Source organism: Oxyura jamaicensis, chromosome 1, assembly GCF_011077185.1.
Source record: "Oxyura jamaicensis isolate SHBP4307 breed ruddy duck chromosome 1, BPBGC_Ojam_1.0, whole genome shotgun sequence".
NCBI classification, from domain to species: domain Eukaryota; kingdom Metazoa; phylum Chordata; class Aves; order Anseriformes; family Anatidae; genus Oxyura; species Oxyura jamaicensis.
Genome location: NC_048893.1, coordinates 46,361,370 through 46,387,605, shown reverse-complemented (window position 1 = coordinate 46,387,605; position 26,236 = coordinate 46,361,370). Strand labels below are relative to the sequence as shown.

Genomic DNA, 26,236 nt, shown 5'->3' with positions numbered 1-26,236 from the left:
ATACATTTCAAATTAGTACCAAGTGATAACTTACATCATGAAAGAGCTACAAAATCATTTTTTAATTAGTATTTACAACTGAAATTTATGCATTGGTAGAACATATTGAATTTTTCTGCATTTGCATGCACTTATAAGAACTCAACAATTTGAAGCCTCTTTTGATGCAGCAATCATCCTCTTCAGCCTGTTCTTTTAGAAAACCTGTCACTTGAGCAAGAAGAATGGTTTATTAGCTATTAACATTTTTATGTTGACATTTTGCCATTCAAAGCCGTTACTAAATAAGAAAAAATACATAAATTAGTTTTCCAGCATGAAGCACCATCCTTCCAGTAAAGCCTTATTTACTTATTTCATTGCAAATCCAGTTTCTGAGAGTATTGAGCTTGTGATTGCATGTTTTTGAGGGTATACTGCAGAACTGCCAAGCGCATGGTTTATAAATGCTACATCGGTTATGGAAAATCTGTGAAACTAATTGATCTGAGTTGCCTGTTATTAAGTTCCAAAGCTCAAAGTTAAAGACAGTCCTATTACAGGAGTAAACATACTGGTGCATTTATGCTGCTGCAACACTGCATTTTAAAACTTTTGTGCTAGAAACGAGCCTGTAAACAACTGACGACTGTCTAAAGTGGATAAATGTCACTATATCCCTACAGGGAGTTTTTTTTTTTAAAACTGTAACTTATTAAGACCGATGTACCTGAGGCCTGATCTGTGAAGTTACATTGATAATGAGGGTACAATCTTATTCTGGCTTCACTTCAGCAGGTGGAATGCCTTTGTGTTGACAAGAACAACTTGCAGATTAGTTTTCCTTAGTCATCAGTATCTCAGTCCCACTACAGCTCCTGCCAGTAAAGCACTGATTCTAATTCCCAGAAGCAAGTGACCAGTCTTGAAACACTTTAACAGCTCTTATAAGCAGAGACAGCATAGCTTGGAATGCCCTAGTGAATTAATCCTCCATCTCATCTCACACCAAGTGTACACCTGGATCAGCTACTTCTGAATTCACTGAATGGCCAGAGTAATGTATTCTCCTGAAGTTTGTGTTAAAACACCTTGCAACAAACAGCAATGCTCAGCAACCACCCAGCTGAACCTTGCCCATCTGTGTATTACAGGTGGGATGAGAGCTGGGAGTACTTTGTCAGGAGTTGCACTGATGTCCTTGATAATGGACATGTTCTTCAGAATAGAATCTTAATTTTAGACTGAGGAGCTGGACTTTAAGAAAAAAAATGTGATTTGCAAGTGCCTCCCTCGACTACATGCTACAATATTAGCTAACGAAAATCAGGTTCCTCCCTCTACTTACCTGATGTGACCTAAGTCAAGCTATGGCTCACACTGGTGTACAACCTCCCGCACTGCAAACATCCTTTGTAATCAGTGTGATCTTTAATTACATACAAAGAAAAAGTGATACATTTTACAGAATTATTCCCTTTTTTAATGTGAAATTAAGGAGTATTTTTGAGAAGGTACAGATAAATCAATGCTTGTATTTTGACACTCACATTTTAAGTTGCATAATTATTTAGTACTTGGTGTTTTGAGGTTGGTTACTGTTTCATCTTGTCAGCCCTCCTGCCCCCAACTTAGTGATCCTAACCACAAGGGACCTAACTGACCAATCCAGTCCCTTTAACGATTGTACTCTGTGCTGAAATGTGTTATCTTAAATCACCTCCAATGAACTACATGACTTTATTCTGAAGAGCATCTACACTAGTAAAAAGTCCACAAGCTTCAGTGCTTAAATTAGGAGCTGTCGGGCACCATTTAATGTCACAGCACAACTGTGAAAATTGCTAGCTGAAACCCATTCCTATCCCATTGCCTTATTTTTACTTTATTTAATCTCTTGCTTGTGCTTACACACAGGTACACACCTAATGCTCTGAGCAGTCTGTTTAAAGAACTGGACTGGCAGAAGCCTCTTCCTTATTTGTGGGGTCAGGGTACAGTTTCAAAGGCAGTTTGGACAGAATTACAACTCTCCCAGGGGAAAAGGTCCTGACCAAGCTCTGGTGTTGCTGACTGTGATAAGGCAATTCAACTCATTAAACAGACAGAAAAATAGCAGAAAAGCACCAAGCATCTGTTATGCAAGCACACTGAACTAATTTAGTTTGCAATCAGATTCGTTCCACAGCAGGCAAGAGAACATGTGGTTAGTAGTCAAGAGAGGGAGAAGAGGAAGATGAGGAAGGAGGAAGAACTCCCTTCCTACTTTCAGTGGCAGAGAGCTGTTAATTCAGTTCATCTGCACCGTGAAACTGTACCCTTTGGTACTGGCCTGCTCAGCTATCCGATGCAGCTCTCTGTGGAGTCAGACACACCACTCCCAGCCCTGCAGAGCTGGGAGACTGCCTCTTTGATCAGTAACCACCCAGTAGGCTGCGCATCTGGACACTGGAGACAGGGGAGTCAGGACAGGTCACGGAGAATCAGTTACCGACAAGTTCTAAACTGAAGTTGGGTCAGATGTAAAGTGCTTTGTACTTCATCTTTCGCTTACCTAAGGTACCTATGTTATACTTCACATCAGTTGTGCACAATCACTCTTTAGAGATCCCTGCAAGCAACTTAACAGAAAAAATGTTTTCGCTGTTTTTCCTTTTTTTATATATATATAAACTTGCAAGTTTAGCACAGTTTTCATCCTTTTAAAAGCTTTTCTGGAATTGCTCCAGCCAGCCATCCAAGAGACTGAACTGATTCATGTAAAGTAACAAATATTCTGAACTCAGAGCTACCCAAAACTGGGACATGTTCTTTACGGACTTTAATACAAATTTTAATTTTCCAGTACAGAAGATTCAAAATAGGTCTCTCAGTCTGAGATTCAATCTTCAGTAACTGGAAATAAAATCCAAGGTGTTTTCATCTAATATAAATCCTCCTGATTTCAAAGATACTTTCTTCCATTCTTGTCCAAATCATGCCACACGATTTCAAAGCACACATCAGGCAGCATATGAAAAATGTTTTATTATTCATATAGAACAGTAAATTGATTCATATAATTGATGGGTTCTTGACTGAGAATGTTTTGCAAAGGGAATGAGACAGATCAAGATAAACCAAACTTTATCCAGATACTAGGTAAAAGACAGATTTAGGAACAAAATATAAATGTGATGAGCAATCTAACTAGGAAAGATGAGATCTGGAATTCTAAGATATTAGAGAACACAACAAAAAAAGCTGTACATGCTTTTGGAATCCTCTTTAAAATGACCCTCAATTAAATATAACCAAAAACAAACTGCAAACTCTAGTAGTATTACTCAAAGAGGGGGAAGGAGTAGAGCCAAGACTCCTGCCAATACATCAAACAATAAAGCTGCTTGCAAACAGCAACCAATTATTTTTTACCTTATTCATATCTCCTGAACATTCTTGCAAAATTTATTTTCTTTACTCAGCAATTCAATTAGTGAGTCAATAGCTGAATATTGCAATTACAGCCTCATTGCTCTACTGGTTTCCCCTTTTCACTGCAGACTTAGGATTCTTGCCTTCATTTTTCAGAACCTTCAAGGTATAAGAGAAATGGTAAGAAATGCTTTGCCCCACCATTTATTTGAATGATAACTTCTCTGCTGAAGTTCCTAAATGACCTCTTGTAACTTCTTTCAGATCTAGCATTAAGACTGGAAATAGTCTAAAACTCCCTGAAACTAATACATAACCTTCCTTCAGTTTTCCTTAAAGTAGATGCATTGCTTAAGGAAAACTGACATTTAGACTGTCAATATGACTAGATCACTGCCTCTCTTCAATGCCCTCTTCTTTCTTTCTTTTTGTACCCTCAGTCTTTGATGATCTGTCTGCACATTTTGTCATTAGCAGTAAATTTCTGAGGCCAGGGACAAATCATTTGCTTAAGGGTAGATACTCAAAGGAAGACTCTTCATCTAGGTAGAGTAACACAAGTATTAGCAGCTGTACTTATAATGATTAGATCTACCTTACAAGTAAAACCCTTGCATTCGTTTTTGAAGTTTTTTTCTCTAGTGCTTGATGGTATTTTCTATATAATTAAAACCGAAGAGGGAAGCACTTCCAACAATTTAGGAAACTAACCCACAGAGAAATAATATATCCAACTATTTTCTTTTTAAAATCTCAGTCCACCAGCCCCATTTATTAAAGCCTCTAAAAGCAGAGATTTTGACAGAAGACAGGCATCAGACCACTTTTCTATTAGTTACATAGCATTTATTGCATCTCTCTAGTCTTCAGACTCAAAAACAAAATGCAACTTTAATCTCTTTCTGTGTGTAAATCCTACCAAAATACTATTAGTTTATGCCCCTAGTAAATAACCTGGCAAGCCTTCCTGGCAGGAGGAATCAAAATTTTTAAATACATCCCCGTCTTCAATGTTAGCCCAAACTTGTCAGCACTGAAGCTGGCATCACAACCCGTGGTTTGCCATTATTACTTTAGGTAAGTACTCCATGAGCCATGGCGCCAGTGGAAGATTTTCATTATCTTGCACTGAAACTCATCCACTCTTCTCCACTTCCTCAGCTCGTATGTGCCATAGTTCTCTCAATGTTCTAATCAAAATAACTCAGGAAAGAATTATTCAAACTGCTTGCTTTCGGCTTACTCTTACAAAAATGAGTAGGAAACACTCCCATGAGAACAGCCAGCAGATCTGATAGCCTCTAATCCCTCTGCAGGTACAGCTACACCCAGAAGACATCAAAGGGTAACTCATATTCTTCTCCTGGGACAAAAGCTACATGACCTTAATTATCTTAGCAGGAAGTTTCCGACTAATAGCATGCCAAAGTATTATACCAGGGTAGAGTAAGCACTTCAAAAGCAATTGCAGTAAGAATATTTTTTGATGTTTGGACTCCCCTCTTAATGTAATGTAACTGAACAAGAGATGTTACCATTTATATTTTATTACTGGGATAGTGCCCCACTATAAGTTATCTGGATTCTGCTTTAACACCCTTCAGATGAACAAGAACAGACTGCATTTGGTATGGAGATACAGCACATGAAAAATGCATTCAGCCCAGAGATCTCCTGCTTACTTCCAAAAAAAAGGTCATAAGCCTGACCCAGAGTTGTTTTACTGCTGCAAAAACGATGCTCGTAAAATATGAAGAGTTTAACTGATTTTCCTGGCACTGTCAAACCAGTTAGACTCCACGTATTAGAATACGTGTATGGAATGCATAATGATAGCAGTAATGGCTCCACAGACACGTGGAAGGTGTTAAGACAAGGGTCTTTTCTGGATCAAATGCACCTGAGAAAGATACCTGTAAAAGATCAGATGTGCATTTGAACTAATAGTTAGAGAAGAGCTTTGTAGATGCTTTAGAGGTACAGGCACACTAACTAGGTATGACTGCAGAAGTGAAATTTACTTCCTGGTCTTGAAAAGCTCAAGAGGTTAATAGAATGGAAAGCTAGCTAGAAAATAATGCCCTCTTAGAAGAAACTGTCTTAATCTCTTTCTGTAGTCATACTGCTTCAGTAATAAATGATATCAAAAAAAACTCATAAAACGAACAAAGGATATACTGGTTTAGCTCAGGTCATCACATGGGGCTCACAGCTGCGCTGTACCTCAAAATGGAAACTAGGCCTCACTTCCCTTCCCATCACATGCTAATTAAGAATTCAGCACAACCGATGCCAAACTTGTTTAATAAATATCTGCACATAAAATGGAAAGCACTTAATCCCTCTGTGATCAAATGTGGCAGAGCCAGGAGGTTCTGTTACTTGTTTTAAACCAAGTTCATGACACTCCAGAACAGCATTCTGCAATGCTCTGTGGATCATCAGCTAAGCCAAGGAAACCAAACACATTTGTAAGACGCACAACACTACTCCGCTCAATGCTTCATACATGAAAAAGCTCAATGAACACACGAACCTAAGTGATCTTGGATTATCACTCCATAAGCCATATTGCTCAAGATGCTACAACAGTTGGCAAGCTCAAAGGAGTAATATTCTCTTCATCAGTGAGCTGAGGAATATTTATGTGGCTCTTGCCACCCAGTCAGATAGTGCTTATTGAATTTGCGAGACACCAGGACTTAGTGAGCACGTATATAAGAGACAGAACCACAGCTAAACCTGCAGGCAAGGGAAGATTAGGTGCTTGTACACGCTCAAGGGAATAATTAAAAGGCACACAGCAATAGAGAAAAAGATGCACTGGTAGCCATGCCTGTGCAATTCATTTAGAATTATTGCTCTTGCAACTTTAAAATTGCTATGTTTAATTTTTCACGTAAGCAAGAGTTAGAGCAGGAGGGAAGGGGAAGAAAGAGCATCACTAGGCTGAGTTTTAAGGAGATTGCGGAGTCCGTCCTCCAGGTTAGGCCACTAAAAGGGGACAGCCTCACTTGCTGTCTGTGCACCACCTCCAGAAGCAGCCCGAGCACCCAAGAGCTGAGGCAGCTCATGGGACAGAGGAGGGGAAGTGAGGGGCTGTCTGCAAGCTGAGCCAGCTCACCTGGCACTGAGCAAGTGCCAGAGCTAGGTGCAGGACGGCCATTTCAGCAGGCCAAGCTGCCCGGCACAGCTCCCACCACAGACTGTGTCTCCCTGAGGCTGGCAAAACCCTGCGCTGTCACAGGATGAAAGAGGCGCTGGCTCCACTGCTGGAGCCACACAACAAACCCCATCAGGAAGTGCATCTGGCTGAGTGCTTCCCCCCCCTTTCACCAGGTTAGTTTCAGCCTGGTCACTTCTACCTGGCACACCAAGACTGTGCTACCACCACACAGCAAGCACAAATCCTGCTTTCAAAACACACCCATCACAGTGCGCCAGCTGCATGTCATGAAATGCGATGTGACATGCCTGCTCGGAGCATCCACACAACTACAGACGGGTAGCTGATAAATGAAGGCACGCTACAGAAAGGGCTCACAAACCTATTCAGCAGCAGTACCACTAACTTTCCTCCCTCACAACCTGCACACATTCCTATCTGCAGAAATTTCCTTCAGGAAAAAAAAAAAAGAGACTGAATTTATCTTTCCAGTAAATCGGTGTTCACAGCTTCAGAAAAAAAAAAAAGCAACCAACCCTTTATAAACATCATAAATATCACCACTTTCTTCCTGAGCTGTTTCTTTTTCTTTATCAACTCTACAAGATCACAGGATTAGATTTTGTTAGCAGGCTTTTTTTTTCTTTGTAATTCCAACAAACACGTATGTGAAGCGCTCTAGGAAATACATTCAGACTAAGTAGTCAGGAGTGAAAGCATTAGTCACGTTGACACTTACACTGTCCTACTCATACTCCAGAATATCATTACCAAAATAAATGGGGCAGTTTTCACACCACAAATTTACTCCCAAGCTATGGTTAGCAACCTCAACTTATTCGGAATGAAATAACTGCTAATTAAAGCTAATATGACAAAACAAGATGGTTTGGCTTTAGCTTTTGCTGCCTTGCGTTTTTCAAGTTACTGGTTTAACTTCCTACAACAGCAGTCAAACACTTAGCTTAGCCCAGCCTGTCTTGATGTCAAGCTGAAGAAATTTTCAAGTTAAAATCTGAACAACCTTTCACAGTATGCCTGGCAAAACCAATAAAATTAAGTATTGATACAGAAAGACAATTTTTAGACCCTGAGTTTCAGAAAGGCTCATCCTTCCTTACAAAGTCCGCAGCACTGTATCACAAGATACATGGGACGCGCTCAAGTCCTTCTTATCTCCAAGAATTGGAAGTGAAGAGTAATTCTTTAGAAGATAAATCCTTTGTTGCTTTGAGACTGCGGTTGGTAGAGTTTAATGCAGTATCTCTGGAATAAAAAGCTGATGACTGAAAGGTATGAATATGGACAGAGCAAGAATTTGATTAACTGCACCTATGCAATTTTATCCATCATTTTTCATGTTTATAAAGCTCTTTTGTGGCAGCTTAACTTACACCAATAATGCATTGGCACAAGTTTCAACTGCTGAAAGCAGCTTTAAACAGCACTGAAGAAAGAAGATTGTTCATTTAACTGAAAGTTTTTTTTTTTAAAAAAAAAAAAACTTTAACATGGATGTTTTGTACCACCAGAACCTAAGGTAGGTATTCAGTTTTCCCAATGGTCATAGGCGAGTTGCATGCTACAGCCTGTGTGTGTGCACCCAAAGAGCAGGTGCACACAGCTGTGCCCGTCACAGACGGCCACCCCCACACGCATGCCCTGCTGCTCACTACTTCCTCGTGGTGGATGTTAAAAATCATGTTTCATCTATAAAGGCAGATACTCATGTGAGAGCTCCCCAACCTCTTTCAACCAAAATAACTCAGGCTGACAAAACTTCTATGAACTGCTTAAGCCAGGATAGCTGCTGAAGCAGGAAAGGGATGCATACCCTCTGCCAGCTGTAATGCTGACAGAGGAAATCCATCATTTCTGCCAGTAGAACAAACACGTACAAGTTAACAACCTGACCCTGTTCTACCCCTTTATACATAGCTGAGCTCCCCACTTCTGGGCTACAGAAGCAGCTGAGGGCTGCGCGCCCCATCAGATGTTGGTTATGCTCCTTACATTACCAGACATACAGTTCACCACCACCACGTGAAAGTATCTGGTCCTGTGTTAAAAGAGGGTCTGCAATGCCTCTGTAGGAAGAATTACAGACAGAAGCAAGCAAGCATTTCAGATTTTAAGACTTCCCTCAACCAAGTATCCCCAAGGATAGCTGCACAGCAAGGAGCAAGATGCAGGCTAACCGCTCTGCAGGAGTAGGACATCTCATTGCACAGCTGGTCACCCTGGACTAAGAGGCAAAAAATATACATATTTAGAGTTATTTTCATGCAGAAAATGCTGTTATAGGAAAAAAAAAATGAAGTAGAGAAGCAACAGCTGCAGGTGAACATCACTTCCCCAGCACAGCAATGCAGTGCTTTGCTTCCCCCCAGCCCCACCAAACAGTTTTATTTCTCTTTATACCGGGCTGATTCCAGTCACAGGAGGCTCTCCAACACCAGGCTATAGGAATTTTTGTCCATTTGAGCTTTCTATGACAAGCGGGGAAGCAGCTCTTCCTACTACACCACCCTTCCAAACGCACCTTGTTATTTACTAGCAGCTCCAGGCCATGGCTTTTCTACGTGAAGACCCAACTCCTCTTTCTAAGAGCCGTGCCCACACACGCGGCAACACCGCTAACAAAAAGCCTCCCCCCCGGCTGCAGCACTCGCCCACCGCCCCCTCCCCAGCTCCACCCCGAGGCCCCGGGCGGCGCCTGGGGGCCCCGCGGCTCCCGCCGGGCCCGAAGCGAGGACGCGAGGCGCGGAGCAGCGCCCGGGGCCGGCCGCCCCGTCACGCCGCGCACAAAATGGCTGCGCGGGGACGGGCCGGGACGGAGCGGGGTGGGCAGCACCCGGCCGCCCGCTCCCCTCTCCCGGGGCCGCCTCTGCCCGCCGCGGGGCCGCGCTGCCCGGATGCGGGCGGCACAAGCGGTTCCTGTAGGTGAAAGGTCGGGGGGCGCGGGACGGGACGGCACCGGCGCCGCGGGGAACGAAGGAAGGCGGCGGCCGGTAATGGCCGTTGGCGGCCGTTACCGCGCGGCTGCCGGGGGAGGCGCCTCACCTGCGGGGCCCAGCGGCGCTCCGGCGGCGGCTTTATTTGGCGGCGGCGGCTCCCGAGCCGGGGGTCAGAGTTCGCGGCCCCGCCCCGCCCCGCCGCCGCGGCTGCGCACCGAGAGAGCCCCCCGGGAGGGGGCGGTCCTCGCCCCGCCCTCGGCGGCCGTTAACGGCGCCTCAGGGCCGCGGGCGGCCGTTGGGCGGGGGTGGGGGGGACGTGGGCTGCGCTGCGTGGCGCCGTGAGGTGCCCGCGGTGCTGGGGAGCCGCCCTCAGCCCCCACAAAGCGAGGGGCTCGTGCAATGGGGCGCTGCCCCGGGCGGGCTCTGGGGAGGCGGCGAGCGCCCCAAGGCTTCCCCAAGGGCGCTGGAGGAACAGCTCGCAGCTCTTGTGCGGGTGTCCGCCTTCTTTTGGTGCCGCCTGGAGATAGCTAATTGCTTACTGTTCGCCAGTTACTTTAGTAACCTTGATATAAAGAGCTTTATTTTTTAAATGCACCTTTTTTTCCCCTTCTTTTTCCATCTGTTCAATTAAGATTGTATAGATTGTTAACATTGAAGATTGTAAGATGTGCAGTGTAGTAACAGACAAGGAACATCAGGATCACAGACTGTGTGCACGGGTTCAGGTTCTGAAACTCGTTCATGTGTTCGAATCGTTTTACACAATTTCTACTGAATCAGATGACATAAGCATCAACCTCCGGAAAGCAGAAATGTATGAGCAGAAACCATGCAGCTTTAATATAGAGCCATAGACTCAAAAAGGTTGGAAAAGACCTCCAAGATCATCTGGTCCAACCATCCCCCTACCACCAATGTCACCCACTAAACCATGTCCCTAAGCACCACGTCCAACCTTTCCTTGAACACCCCCAGGGACGGTGACTCCACCACCTCCACCCGCCCCAGTGCCTGACTGCTCTTTCTGAGAAGAAATGTCTCCTCATTTCCAACCTGAACCTCCCCTGGCACAACTTGAGGCCATTCCCTCTAGTCCTGTCACGGGTTACTTGTGAGAAGAGGCTGACCCCCAGCTCCTCACACCTTCCTTTCAGGTAGTCATAGAGGGCAATAAGGCCATCATTCACACTCTTATCTTGCTGGTTCCTTCACTGCTTTTCCTTCCAATGTCCCACAGCTATAGTTTCATCTAGCAACTCCAGTTCAAGATCACTAATTCAGTATTTGCAAGCATCATATTTTGCTTTTTGATTAAACACATCACAAAGCCATTTTTAATGGAAAAATGTTAAATTGGAGCAATTAATTTGCTAAGCGTTTCCTGAAAGCGTAGAATATTACACCACTCTCAATTTATGGTACCTGTCAATTCCCATGCTAGCCTGACTCACACGTCCACCTTCTAAATGAAGCTTACTGCAGTTTAATTTAATGCCAAGGAGCTTGCACCAAAGCTCATTCCGTGCAGGCATTTTAATACCCTCAATAGAGCAGAAATGTCACTAACCAGTGAAAAATGTTTTGATTTTTTTTAGCAAGTGACCCAATTCATGCTTGTTACGTATTAGAAAGAAAGGCATGCCCGTGCAGCTGCGTCAGCCAGGATTATGAGACATCTCTATCAAAAATGTTAAGAAGCAAAATCCTTTATGCTGTTACTGCAAGCTACCAAAAGAACTGCTTTCAAACATCTGTCAGAGATGTACAAGGAGGCAGCACAACTAACCTGACTGAAAAATCTCTCCCTTACAGGCCCTGCTGAAATCCTTGTGCCAACAGAAACTGCGTGATTCAGGCATGCTTTAATAGACACAGCAGGATTGGATTTTGCAAAAGGATCTATTAATGTAACATCCTTCATCTATATGGATGCAAATATTCCAGTTCTTTAGGATGCTTGTGTCTTAGGATCCTTTCTTTGCCAGCAGCATGTCTCTTCATAACGATGTGCTGCAGAACCACTTTCAACAAATTCAGAACAAAGCTTGAGTATCAGATGCAGTAACCAGTAAGAAGAGTAGGAAGATGGAATTACTTCCTTTTGCAAAAAAATAAACGTGACCACAGCACTAGGAAAAATTCACATCGTTGTGACTGAAGAGGGGGAGACAAGTAAAAATCTTCACAAAAGTAAGAGACAAAATGATTTCTGAGCAGTTTTCAACATAAGACAGGAGAATTGCCTTTTTATTCAGCATCTTGTGGTCCAGAACTGACTTATCTCTACCAATAAATGTTCAAGACAACTGCATTAATGAAGTGCTTTCTCTTTGGATTGATGTATCCTTGTCAGCTGTTGCTGCAGCCATGGGTTCTGCTCGCATCCCTGTAAATCACACTGCATGGGCAAAGGGAACCTTGCTCAGCCTTGACTGATGAAGCTCAGGGCTGTCATTCCCCAGGGCTGGGGGTTGGCTTCAGGAGATAAAGCCCCACTACTTGGTGTCCTACAAGCTGGGACTGCACAGGAGCAAATTGTTGGATTGTTGCACTTCGCTTGCAAGCCGTGCTCAATAGAAAACAAACATCATGAACTCAGGGGCTTTTAGTTTGAGGGGCTGGGGAAGTAGGAACAGGAAGCCAGGAACTACATGGCAAGAGGTAGCTAAGGAAAGACAGCACGGCAGGAAGGTGGAAATAATTTTCACGGCAAACACATCACCTTTGTAGTAAGCGTGAGTAGTGTCTTGGCTGACATGAGCAAGACCACTTAAAACCACTGTGTCAGATGGTCAGATCCGTCAGCAAGCTGTCTGTGTGCACAGCTTACACCTTTTTGTACTGTTTTCTGTTTGTAAGGGCAAAGCATAGCACGGACTTCCACGTAAGACAGATGTGCAGGATAAGGGCAGCAAACTCTGCTGCCTGGAAAGCAGTGAATGAATGAATTACACAATACACAAAGCCTGAAAATATTTCAGAAACAAACACAGACTCAACTAACGTGAATTTATTTATACAAAAATGATACATATCCACAGGAATATTTACAACAACTTTAAGTTGTTTTCATTTACAAAATAAAGATTCCATTCTTTCATTTAGACAGTACAATTTATGACTGCTCCAAATAAAAGCATATTTAGATGGTAAAAAAACAGGGGACAGCAGTTAGGGCAAACATGCATTGAATGTGTCTTTCCAAACATTTTCCTTACATTTGTCCTGATTTTGGTTAAACAACAACATTATGATGCAATACACATAACTTGGCAATGACCTTTCACACACAAAAAATATTTAGTAAAATGCGTTCCAAAATTGCTCAGCTATCCCTTTGTTTCAAGTCAGTTGGCGATAAAAGAAAGTTTTAAGTCAAAGATTTCTTAAAGGCAATTCAGGATCCTAGACCTTTCAGTTATCCTAGAATAAAGATGCTAGAACTAATCTTCAATGCTAATGTTCATCTCATACTCTACTAACCAATCTTAAATTATCAACCATAGGTGCATATAAGAAGAGGTAGCCAGGTGTTTAATAACTACTGGTTGTGTTTAGTGAATTTTCTGATGCAAGGGTCAAATCAAGAAGTGACTTTACTTCTGATGGTAAGGAATCAAAAAGGGAGGCAAGGTGGAGAAATAAAGTAACACTCTGAAAAGCAACCATCTGAAAACGTTATGAAAGAAACTACGTTTTGGGCTCTTCATGTGATACAAAGCACTGGTGCTGGAGAAGGGGGAAAAGAAATATTCAAACATGCTCATAAAGACTCTTTCATTTGTTTCACGCATAGACAGCAATATGTGCTCTATTGCTTTTAAGGCTCTGTTCAAATCTATTCCTGTCACAGACGATCTGTTGATTGATCTCTGCTTCTGGAAGAAGTCCTCTGACTTCTACACTATGTTCTTGCTCTGCACCTAATCATTGAGAGGTAGTTTGTCGCCACACAGGAGGCAGAACTTAGGCACCTTACTCAGCCTGTGTTTTGACTTTTATTGCTCTGTTTCAGTTTTGCAGCACAGAGATCAATATCAGACCATAAATAAAAACTAAATGAAGCTTGCTCCTACTCAAATTTCTAATTTATTTGCCAGTTCATAGCTTCCCATCTTAGTTGGTATGCAGTCCGTATAAAAATACTAAGAAGCTCTTCTCCTTGGTAACATCAACTGGAACAGCTACAGCACATCTATGGTACACTAGTATCAGATTTCTTTTGGATACAGTAAAAACCATGTCAGAAATCACCCTGAAGAGACAAATTAATAGCTTACTTGGCTTCAGTCAGCAGCTGGTTTTGAAAAACTAAGTAAAAGCCCTTTATATATAACAGAAGAATATTTATTTATCATGTTTGTATTAAAAAGAAAGAGTGAATAAAGACTTTGATCCAACTCCCACTGAATTTCAAACACTGTCTGGTCAAATCTCTAGCATTCATCAGAAAAGCCAGATCTACAGCCTGAAGTCCCTGATTCAGAAAAGTTCTTTACTGAAATGCTTGAAGTCAATGAAATTATGCTCATATACTCAATGTTAAGCATTAGGCTCCAAAGCCTACTACTAACCTAACAGCAGCTCAGGAAAATGAAGTGTCTGTGTTAGTATTTAGACCTCGAGGCATTTGAGGGCATACAAAAATGTTAGCTTGCATTTTCATTCATGGTCTTTATGTGATGACTACTATTCTATCATCATTTTCTTTCCCTTGTGAGGCCTTAATATAGTTATTAACGTTTAAAATATTAATTTCAAAGCTAGTTGCTTTTAATCCCATTTCCACAACTCGTTTGATTAAAAGGACTACCAAAAAATATTGCATACAGTAAAATTAACTGGCTGCATGTGCATCGCTTTTGACATAAAAATGGCTTGCTTTCATGTGTTTTTCATAGTTCTAGTTCCATTTATGCTATTACAGTGATAACATCTTTCCAAAACTTAAATAGAATAAATGCACCAGAATCATCAGCAAGTATTTCCTAATGAGGTATACTGACAATTTTCTTAAAGAAAAAAATAAACACCTAAAACTGAACTGTGTTGTAAAGTGTCAAACAGAACAAATCATAGTGTAAACAAAAGGCATTTCAAAGAATGGTATACCATTTCATTGCCATCTGCACTAAAAAAAAAGCTGTGTTTTCTGGTATGGCAATTCCAGTTCAAGCACATTATTTAAATATACAATATTTAACGTTTTGGGGAGATGGGGTCCATATATATTTGTTTAGTGTTCTTTGAACAATAGTTTACACAGTCTTTCATACGGCATACAGAACTCATTCAACACAATTTTGAAACAAATAATGTACTTAATCTTTTTCCCCATATGCCAAAAATTTATTTTTACTCTGCTTTAAATTACTAATGGAAACATACAAGAAAATATACCCTGAAATTGTTTGAAAGTAGCTCATTTACTCTCTTTGGCATCTGTAGTACTGTAAAAGCTCTACTGCTTTCTCTCTGTAATTGCAAAGTCTGTTTTAAAATGTTTGTTTTCTCTTTTTTCATAACTGAACTGTAGTAGGTAATTGCTTCCGTGATACAGAATTTATTGTACTGTTTTAATCGGTATGCAAGATTTCAACTACCATTCAAGAAAAGGAGCAGCATTTTATCATACAACTTCTCATAAAGGAGTTTACATAGCCAACAAATAGCCAAAATCTTTGAAATTCCTATTCTGATCTGTTTTTGTTAAGTTGCAAGCTGAGTATCAGCAACTCAAGACCTATATACAAATCATGAGGAACTACACAATTGCAATAAACGAATTGTTGTTAAAAAAAAAAAAAAGCACAAACTTTAGGAGTATGTTGCCTCACCGACCTGTCATTCTGAAAACAAGGGCAGTTTGGACCTCAATGCAGACCTCACAAACCATTTTGACCATTAAAGTAAACATTGGAATTTAATAAATAACACATTTTGTATCAACATAGAAATACACACAATTCTTTTAAAAAATATTACCTTACACTAAAAATGCATCAAACCCCAATGCTGACAAATATACATTTTTTTAGGTTGACACGGCAGGATTCACTTTCTTGCAACAGATGCTGTACTCTGTTTTACCATCATCCCTGGACGTTTTGTTTCAGACTTGCTGACGCTGCTATAATATTGTGCCTTCTTGAAAAGCTTCTATCCACCTGTTGGAAAATTAAACAGTGTTATGAAGTTGCTGGTAAAACCGCAAATCACACTGCCCATCCCCTACAGATTCACACGGCAAGTAACATCCTGCTTCCATTACCAGTTGTTCTGTTAGTGCAAGTGCCAGAAATCTCTCCAATGAGTTCACACCTACTACAGAGCTTGCTAAACACGTATTAAGTATCAGTTCAAGGCCAGATGACATTTTTTTTCCCCATACTGAAGTTACATGCATAAAGAACAAATGAAGCTGGGGAATCAAGTGTTCAAAAAGCAGGAAATGCCAAAGTTACATCAACTTTAATAACATGGCTTTCATAACATATACCTTTTTTACAAAATGGCAATATACCCTTCTGTGATATCACTGAAAACATGACCTAGGATGAATCAGGGCACTACAAGAGCTGAGGTAGCTGTCTGAATAGCCCAGGCCCGCTGCTTTTGCCCCGGTACAAGGACAATCCTGTAGGATTACTGAGACTGAGGGACGAAGCTGGAGGGAACATGGGCTGAGTGGAGGCACGATGCCTTCACACGATGACAGTTTCTAAGAAACTTTCCCCGTATTCACACACACAGTATGTACTGCTACTAAACCACATATTAACAGATACCCTGCACATTGTACCTGTGGAAGTATCAGTGTGTGTAAGGAAGGGAAGTCCCAGACTGCTGATGCGAGGTGCCTCAAACTGGAACTTCAAAGTTAACATTCAGATACTTTTACTTTACTTTTACCTATTTTATAGATATGCTGGCTGCTCTTACTTGATTACAATGAACATCCTCACCTTCTGCAAAATCTGCAAACAATCAATGTTTCTGATGCAAAAATGTTGCAAAAAAATCAATGTTTCTGATTCAAGGCACTCTGATACTACACTGACAAATACAGTAAAAAACGTAATGATTCTGTCTTTAGAGTGAGGGCTGAATTGTGTGCATGTGAAGTTAAGGGGCCCACATACTGATAGAGCAAATGCTGATAGCTCAAATGGCTATCCGTTGCTTTTTAGGCTTCACTATGTTTTCTACTGTCATACATTCATTAAAAATAACTAAAATGCTCTGTGGAAAAAAAGTAGAGCAAATTCATCAACAACTTCAACATTGAACGTAGTACTGGACTGAAAAACTCAAAGCTCAGCAAAAATAAACATGCATTAAAATTTATTACGGCACTTAAAAAAATACATCAGATATTTCTTTGGCCCTCAGAGAAAAAAAACAGTGTCCCCTAATGAAAACAGGCCAACAGAGGGTTGCTTTTTCTTTTAATGCTATCAAAACAGCATTTATTTTGCAAGTTCAGCATAAATCTACTAAGTCTATTAAATACTTGGAGAACACTTGCAGTCCAAGGTACTTAATGTTATTCCTAGCCTCAGTAAAATAGACCACGTTCAATTACAAGTTTTCCTACTGATTGCAAAAGCCGTTGTCTGATTTGGAAAACAAAGCTTTTGGAGGCCTTGGGATTTATTTTTTTATTAAAAACAAAACAAAACAAAACAACAACAACAAAAACACTTTTATGTAGTACAAACAAGGACACAGCGGAAACAAGAAAATATTGCCTTAATGGAAAAGGCAACATTTGCATGCATCTGCAAGACAAAATACTCCCCCAACAATCTAATGAAGACTGTGTATAGAGAAGTATCATTAAGAATATTCTCCACTGTTCAAAATTCCCAGTTGTCATGGGTACTTTGTTGTTGTTGTTGTTGTTGTTTTTTAGAACATCCCTATTTGCTAGGGAATAATAGTAATAATGGACTAGTTGGCCAATGAAATCTATTTTACTAATGTAAAATTCATTTGGGAAAACTGCATTGAAATCCATCAGATACACTAGGCATGTAGGCAAGACAGATGTATTGCTTGCATGCTCATTTCTAGTTTATTCCATGATTCATATAGCAAATAGCATGGTTTTTTGTTTTGTTTTGTTTTTACTAATTAATGACCACATTTCAAGCTTATTTTATATAAAATAAACACAGTATATAAACTGATAAACATGAGTCCAAATTCAGACACAGCAGCAGAACTTAAAGCAGCTTGTGTGAACGTTCTCTGAGTTCAGGGTTTTCATCCAAGCATATTAAGCACGCCTAGATGCTCATGCACATCTGCATACACAGCTCACACTTCTGTACCTTAATTTTTAGGTTTCACTTATTTTAGTTCCATATATTCACTAAAAATAACCAAAATTTAGAGCTGGAAATAAAATAAAAACAGGGACAGACCAGTTAGCTTTTTGAACACATTTTGCAGATTTCTACAAAGGTAACGCATTCCATTTTCACTTCAGCAGACCAGGCAAACAGATCATGGAATAGGCTATGAAAAAGAAAGACTTCGTATTTTATCTTGGACTTTTCTGGGTCTAAGAAGCCTGCATCTTCATTTAAAGATAAAACAAAACCAAAATACAATGTTTTGCCCAACATTTTGTTTTCCACTCAGTTTTGATTGCCTTTTCAGAAGTGCTAATGAAACCAGGACCTGTGTTTAAATAATTTATTTAAAAAATTTATTTCTGCTTACATAATATGCACCTATTGTATATTATATGCTTAATCCATGAATATGAACATTTATGATTTCTAAAACATTTTTTCCTGGAAAAAGTAAGAGGAATTAATTCAAATAATTTCTTACTTTTGAGCTGAATGGGGATCATCTGCTTTGAATATGTAAAATAAAGTGTTTTTGTGCAATAAATGGAACACTCTGGACTCTGAGTTTTCATCTCTGACTTCACTGACTGTGAATCCCAGTAAAGGCTGGCTCTCTAGTGCTGCCACATCCTATTTTATGGAGGAAAAAAATGGAACAAGACAAAATTAGAGCTGGTAAGATATATTAAACAATGCATTTCAACAATATTCATGTACCTTACCATTGCAACAGATTATACAGCAAACAAGTTGTTACAAGTACTCGTGCACAAAATGCTGCATTTTTTTTAATAGTCTTCATGCAGGAAAATAACAAAAACTCACAGACTTCAATACTGCTGTTCCTCATATTTCTTCTGACAGCATCTACCTTGTCTGTCACTGTATATTCTTCTCATCATTCTGCCCAGTAAGGGCCTCTTCTATCAAAAGATCGGTACCATCTGGCTGCAGACCAAAGGTCCATCTAGCCTCGTAATCACTCCTCCAACAACCTTAGTAAGTTTTTATGTCTTAAGAGGGACATGAGGTGCTCTTAGCTGCATTAAGTATGCTAGAAGGAGGAGCTATGGATGTAACTTATGATCTCAAGTACTGTAGTCTCACTCCAGATGGTTTTGATGGCTAAACTTATTTTGCTTTCTGATGCTGAAAATTAGATGGATGGAAAAAAAGGAAGTTGCTCAGTGTTCAAAAGTGATTGGCTAGGAAAGAGTAAGAACAGAAGCTATGCCTTTTAGCTACTCTTCATTTAATTTCAAAACATGGCTAAAATGTAGCCTTTTGCCTTCCTCATTCCTCTCAATTACTTCCTTTTTTAATACTCTTATCTTTAATTAATAAAGACACTGCACAGCATTTTGAGGAAAAGAAATATTTTCATCCCGTGCAATTCCCAAAATATTCTTTTGTAACTACGCAAGGTCTTGCAATGTTTCTGCAGGACCTCTCTCTATCTGCAGTGTATAGAGAAAATAAACAAAGAATGAGCACAGACATCAGATGAAGACTTTGGTAATGGCCTTTACACTAAAACAGCAGTATCCTATGAATGCAGCATTTCTGGAAACTGGAGAACAGTCAAGTAAGGCTTAGCAACCTATTTTCCTATCCATGTCCTTATACCTTACAAAGTGATCTTTTTACCACTAATTGTTGTATTGCTTGGAATCACCAAAAGTGGCTTAAGTGGGATTTCCTGGCTCAGACTGTGTTGGACCAGCCACCACACCTGCCCTTGAGACTCTCCAGGTAACTGCCTTGCTGGAATGAATGAAAAATAAGGACAGATATTTCTCTGTTTAAAGAAAATTGGAAAGAGCTCATTTTGTGATTGTTAGCTGCAAACTGGGGCTACTATGGAAGGCTGGTGTCTCAGGGGAAGCCAAGCAAAAGACAGTTTAAGGTGACTGTCATGGACTAATATACCTGTCTTGTCAGTTGCTGCGGTTTCCTTTTTGACTGTCAGAAGAGAGACAATGCTCTAAAATATTTTTCTCAAATCTGTGCAAAAGTAATTACTATGTACATAATTAAGATATTTTTAGAACTACCTGATTATTTACTATTGCTAATCTTCTGGTGGGAGTAACATAGTTAAGAAATGCTAAAATAAAGGTCTGCACTGGAGCACTGCAACCCAGTAGCAAGTCTGAACACAAATGCATGCTCAAACCAGAAAAAATAGAGAGTAGGGCTGGAGTTGGGGTGAAGAGTAATTCTTAATGAGGTCAGAATAAGTTGGGCCTTACCATTTTTAACAAAAGTGAGGGACAGCAATACCTTTAAACAGATGGTTTGTATATTACAGCTTTCAAGAGTAAAATCATGCTATCACTTATAATTAATTTTTTTTAAAAAGGCTAAAAACAAGATCTTCCAGGCCTACTTGATAAAACTACAGCATCCTCAGCACAAGATGGGATGTACAGAGTGTATATGTATATATTGGTTAGATTACTCCATTATTCCATGCTGCAGTAGAACTGAACATTCTAAATAAATAAGCAAATGCCATTAGACAAGATGCATTTCTTATTTTCTGCTGCAGCACTGTGTATTAAATAACTCCAGGCTGGAGGAGACAGTTTGAGGAGAAGTCAACAGATTTAGTTTGCTCATTTTCCATGCATTCAAAATACCTTATGGAACTACAAACCAAGGCATTTCCAGATGCTTTTATAATGTTGTTCTATAATGTTGGCTTTGCCACTCTTCCAGTGTGCTGCACCTAAACACACCCTCATGTATTCAACTGACTCAGAACATACCTATAACCGTGCAACGGTGTGCAGGGCAGATGTACTCAAAGCTAAGTCTTGAATCAGAAACAGCACAGCTTTCTCAGTGTATTATGGCACCAAGCTCACTGGGCCTCTTCAAAATACTCTATTGCAATCAGATCAATTACTATTAGGTGATCTAACTTTATAGCCTGTTTCTAGGTGATAAAAATAAACGATTGTTACAAATACAGTATTATCTATATTAGATATTTATATTATATTAGATATTTATATTATATTATCTATACAGTATTATATATATATTAGATATTTGATTTCTAAGAGGTCATCTCTTACCTCACTAGCAGCATATGTGTACAGCACCTTGTTTTTTATAACAAACCATAGGTGTTTCCATGGTTTCTTACTGCCCTTAGATCTGTGTAAGTAGCCACTCATTGTAGAGTCTTCTGTATTTGCTGAAACCTGAAATGAAAAGAAACCCCAAGAGGATGTATACATTTGTAAAGGTTTTTCCAGTACAGATTTTTTAAAAACAGATCTTCAGAACCCTGTCCTGTCAAAGACACAAATTCTATCCTCATCTCAAGTTAATATTGGTAATTAATTCAGATGTCTGAAAGAAAAACAATTTTGTCGTCCACTATCTCTCAGCCTGGAAGAGAGCTTTCTGCAGTCACTAAGAATTGGAACTTAAATTGGATGCAACAGGATGAGAGGGCTGAAACACTCAGACCCACATACATCTGCAGAACATACATTCCTATATGAGAAGGCAAAGTACTTCCTCCCATTCCCAAGACCTCCAGTGTAGGATGGCAGTGTAGCTCTATCTTTTCTAATTGTAAGCTGACAGAAGAGTTGGTGTGGGAGTCTTCTGAATTACTCTTGGTGCAGAGATAAATCACAGTTCTTTGAAACACAGGGAAGCAAGAAAGAAATTACAATTCCAGACTGTCTAAATCACAGTCTTATGCAGTTTATACACTGCTCCATAGCTCAGGATCCTGTCTGTGTAAAATTGAGGCCCAAATCACTGTTACAGGTGACTTCTGACTTTGGATTCTGAAGACGGTTAAAATATGTAATTATTTTCTGTTGTTAACATTTATGATATAATTACTTTTGATCAATAAAGCACTTACTTCTTTGAGGGCTGCAGGAATTTTTTTCTGCTTTCTTCCAGAGGGAATACTTTGTAATACTGTAGACAAGGCACTTGATGGAGATTTATGGTTGACTGGGGATCCGCTTTTAGGAGTGCATTGGTTATCTGAAATGCATAGGATGAATATATTGCTTCCGTATAACAGATGAATAAACAGAAGCAATGACCATTTTCTAAAAAATCTACCTGCCCCATCCATCTTCACAGGCTCCCACCACCACTCCAAGGATTGTCAATGCTGCTTCCCACTTCCCCATGACAACTGACACTACCAGCGTGCTGGAAACCATGGCTTGTGTATTTCACTAGGGCATCACTGATTTCCTCAGACACCCCAGAAAGCTTGTGTTGACCTGGACCTTCTGCCAGAGGGGTGGGCAGCAAACTGTTTCAGTCCCTGTTCATGCCTTATTTGTGCAACCTACACTGGAGTCGTTGGACAGACTTGCTTTGAATACAAGAATTTATCTCAGAAGATAAATGGGACTGGGTACCCACCTCACTGGGAGGTGCTGTAACCTCTAACCTCAGATGTCTATAGCCTTTGAGGCCCTAGAAGAACTAGGCACTTAAATCCAGCAGTAAAGATGAGGCACACTCATATTATGTTAAAATGGGGCATAGAGATGAGACAGCTTATGCAGATTTTCTTTACCTTGTTTTTGGAGCTCTCTGAAGCAATGATCACATACTCTTGCTGGCTGGTTTTTCATATAATCTAAAGCATGTTTATTTGATGAGCAAGCTTGACAGACAATCTGGAAACAAATAAATGCATTACAGCCCATTACTGTACATGATATGCACCTGTAAATCACCTGTAAATGCTCCAATATGTTTGCTTCAGTAGTTAAGCCCGTAACAGAACCTCTAACAGGCAGTATTTTGCACTGAAAATGGTTTAATACCTTGGCTTGTTCTTATGTTCAACATGCTGCTCTTTCCTCCTCTAAACTATAAAAATTTAGGAAAAAACACTCAATTACGCAAGTCATAAGACATTGTTAGTAATCCATGAAACGTGGACTAAGCATACTGTGTTACTTAACTATTGCGTTCAGAAGCTTTTAAAGGAATAACTAAAAGTAGTCCTTTCTAGTAGTCCTAGAAAATTTCTCTGCAACACACATAGCTGAACTACGCTGCATTCTGTATTCCCATTTTGTTAACACAAGAAAACAAAGGATCATTAGATATGCCTGCATTTCATAACAGTTAAATATAAAATAAGGTTGGTACTAACTTAAAAAAAAGTTCATTATTTATCTTAAAAAAATAGTGAGGAAGATATTTTGAACGTTTCAACTAACATTCTTGGTTTGTACTATACAATTGCAGAAGCAGGAGACAAACATAAATAATATTCCCAAATTCAAAAAAAGCATCGCATACCAGGTTAACTGGTCTCTCGTAACTCTTTACTCTAAAAAGCATGCTGCTTTTGATCCATACAATTGTTTTAAAGTACAGCGTTCCCTGAAACAGTAGCTGTGGTGCAACCAGGCTGTCTGTATTTGTCGTACAAAGAACCTGAATGACTAACAGAAAAGGTAATTACAAAATTGCCCAACCTTTCCACATGCCCTGCAGTGATGCCTTCTCCACGTCAATGTGAATTCACTTGTACAGATCATGCACATAGTGGCTCTAGTATCAGGAATCCAGATAGGAGCTTTTGATCCTAGGGGGCTATCTTCCTCCTGTTTCTCTGGATCTGCCTAAGAGAACATAGGCAGAATAATTCAGAGATGAAAAATAAGGTAAGTACTTATCAGTAATTATGTATTAACTAATAATGTTGGAAAGTTCTCTCTGATAAATTGTTATAGTCTTAAACATCATCTACTATTTCACCAGTGACCGTTACAATGCAAGCCTAATGACAGGATCTTTATTTAATTAGTTCAAAAAGTCTGTGTGACTACCAAGTTTTACCAACCTATTTATATCGATAGCTGCTATGTTTTAAAATCTTCTCATATCATCTTTATGTTTAAGGGTTACAGAGAGAACTGAGAAAAACGGTTTGGATTTTTTGGAAGTAAGTAATTTTAAGTTTCTGAAGTAGATAATGTTATGAAACATCATTTTATTCTATCATCACCTATTCTCTTATCAATTACTATTCTATTTTGCTATTCATCATGAATGCCTTTTGTGTCTCTACACATCTGCTAAGAAACTTTGTATTTAAAAAGGAACCAAACCAATAACAACAGTGTGATATACCTCTTCAAGACTTTTGCTGGGATTGAATGTGATTCTCTTTTTTGTATATTCTTCAATCGACTTGGAGATAGCTTCTAACCATTCATCTCTTTCCGTGGCAGAACTGTTGGGGTAAAAAATAAAAAATAAAAATCAATATATTATTAGCATTTAAAACTAAGAAGTGAGTGTTGATTCAGATTCCATTAGCTTTATTACACATTGATTTAACTCTTGCAGTTTTTCAGTTTTATAGACTGTCTCTAGTTCCTGTTGAAACTCGTATTGCCCTTTATAAATTATATACGCTGCATGGTGTCAGTTACTAGTGTTGATTAATATTAAAAAAAAGGATTCTGCATCCGTTGTCATAATGTGGATTCCTTCTTTCCTTTTCCTCCTTCCAAAATGGTGTATGTTTGTTTGAAGGTTTGATGTTATTTCCCCGTCATGAACAGTTTGACTACCACTCGTGTAAATGGTACCCCCAAGAACACAGGCACAGGCCCTTCCTCAGAAGAGGGAACCTGAAATTTCAGCAAGCATTCCCCCCCCGGTGCAGTGTGTTGTACCTAGTCCTGTAAAACCCCCAAATTCTGCCCCTAAAAATGCAGTTTATTCCCCAGCTTTGTGCTCCTGACAGTTTGTTCCTATGAAGTCTAATAATTATGCTATTTCAAATATATATACTTTTTTTTTTTTTTTTTTTCCAAAATTGTCCTTTGAATTAGCTAGCCCAAAGAGAGAAATGGTTCTCTGTCCGATGAGCTTACTGTATCTCTTTACCCTGCAGTACTTCCTGAGGCTGTGGGCAGACCACTTGCATATAATACAAACCCATTTTGCTGCAGCAAAGCGCGGGTTACCTTTCAGCCCCTCAGTCTTATTTTCTGCCCTGTGCCAGAACACACACGTGGCCACAGAGTGGGCTCTGTGTGCAGTGAACTGGACCTGGAAACAAATTCGTACTGAAACGAGGAATCGACCAGCCCTCCTCAGGATCAGTTTGCCGATTTGCTCATCAAGCAGCTAAACAATGACTTGTGCCAGCACAAAGGAGAGGGGCCTGGAGGGAGGAAGGAGCAGTTTGCGGCTGAGGAATTGCTAGACTGCTTGTTTAAGGTGCAACGCCAGCTTAGAAAGGGCTGCTGAAATCTAAACCAGAAGTTGCTACCAACAATATTTTCTACTCCCCGCTTCTTTAATAGTATCACATAAATTATTATTCTTCTTTAAACCAAGGAATTGAACATGATGCATATATAAAAAAGACAGAAAAAAAAAAAAAAAAAAAAAAAAGAAAAAAAAAAGCAATGACTGAGGTGTGCAACACCCACCAGCTATTATTTAATGGCTGGCTATTGTAGGTGAAATTGGAAGCTTTGATCATTTCTGAACCATTAAGGAAAATATTTTGAGCTGAAGTTTTGAACTGGATGAAATTGGGTACTGGATAGAATCAGAGCAGACAAAACTGATACTGCCAACACATGAGAAGCCTACAAGGCACAAAGGAAAACACCATCTAGTACACACAGCAATAAAATCCGAACAAAAGGAGAGGAAATAAGATACAAGCAAGGGCAAAGCAATGTATTATTGTCTGTCCTAATATCTCACACTCTGAGTGGAACATTTTGTTCAGATTATTTACCCTTGCTTCCTCATCCGGGAAGAAGGACTGGCCTGCATCAGCTATATAACATTCTTAATTCCAATCAACTCCTTTGGCTTTTTCAAAATCTGGTTACATTTACTTAAGTTCCTAAACTTATTATTAAATAATTACCATTGGTTCAGTGTTGGAGATTAAGCATCCCCCAGTCATGTGGGGATTGTTATGGATGGGGCTGCTCACACAGTGAGCTACGTGGCTTAGGCCCTAATATTTTACTAGGGAGCTTGCAGTTGGTAGGTCTGCTGGTGCGAGCCTTTAGGGTTGTTTACAACCCTCCAGAGCTTGACAGCAAAGGTGGTTTCATCAGCAAGCAAACCGATGTAAAGGTTTCCAGCAGCAAAAAAAAAAAGGCAGTGTTTCCTCTGCTGTCCCTGCCAGCCCTCCCCCAGCTGCACAGCTCTGCCACTTCCCTTGCTGCAGATCCCACAACTGTTGCATCCTTCCAAAAGCTGCTTTGTTCACTAAAATTGCAGAGTTTTCTGTGTTATGCTTAAGATTTTAGCTAATAAATCAGGAGAAATCTTAAATGGACTGCAGCAAGTCCCAGCAATGTCTG

At 40.0% G+C, this 26,236-nt stretch overlaps 2 protein-coding genes across 10 annotated transcripts in view; both read right to left on the bottom strand.

Annotated features, from left to right (window-relative positions):
• Nucleotides 1-9,763, bottom strand: part of NR2C1 (nuclear receptor subfamily 2 group C member 1) — a 55,910-nt gene extending 46,147 nt beyond the window's left edge. For 6 of the 7 annotated variants that reach the window (XM_035337049.1, XM_035337060.1, XM_035337082.1 and 3 more), the window contains exon 1: nt 9,623-9,763. The gene's annotated coding sequence lies outside the window, so the exon portion shown is untranslated. Of the gene's footprint in view, nt 1-2,533; nt 2,595-9,622 lie in introns of those variants that run through there. The other variant, XM_035337054.1, reaches the window with a different exon arrangement.
• Nucleotides 9,764-12,511: 2,748 nt separating this feature from the next.
• Nucleotides 12,512-26,236, bottom strand: part of FGD6 (FYVE, RhoGEF and PH domain containing 6) — a 70,452-nt gene continuing 56,727 nt past the window's right edge. For 2 of the 3 annotated variants that reach the window (XM_035336962.1, XM_035336955.1), the window contains exons 15-21: nt 24,024-24,126; nt 23,366-23,512; nt 22,450-22,552; nt 21,772-21,899; nt 20,963-21,091; nt 18,361-18,509; nt 12,512-15,683 (exon numbers count right to left, since the gene is read on the bottom strand). In XM_035336962.1, coding sequence (XP_035192853.1) covers nt 15,647-15,683; nt 18,361-18,509; nt 20,963-21,091; nt 21,772-21,899; nt 22,450-22,552; nt 23,366-23,512; nt 24,024-24,126 — 796 coding nt within the window. In that variant the 3' untranslated portion in view covers nt 12,512-15,646. Of the gene's footprint in view, nt 15,684-18,360; nt 18,510-20,256; nt 20,864-20,927; nt 21,092-21,771; nt 21,900-22,449; nt 22,553-23,365; nt 23,513-24,023; nt 24,127-26,236 lie in introns of those variants that run through there. The other variant, XM_035336974.1, reaches the window with a different exon arrangement.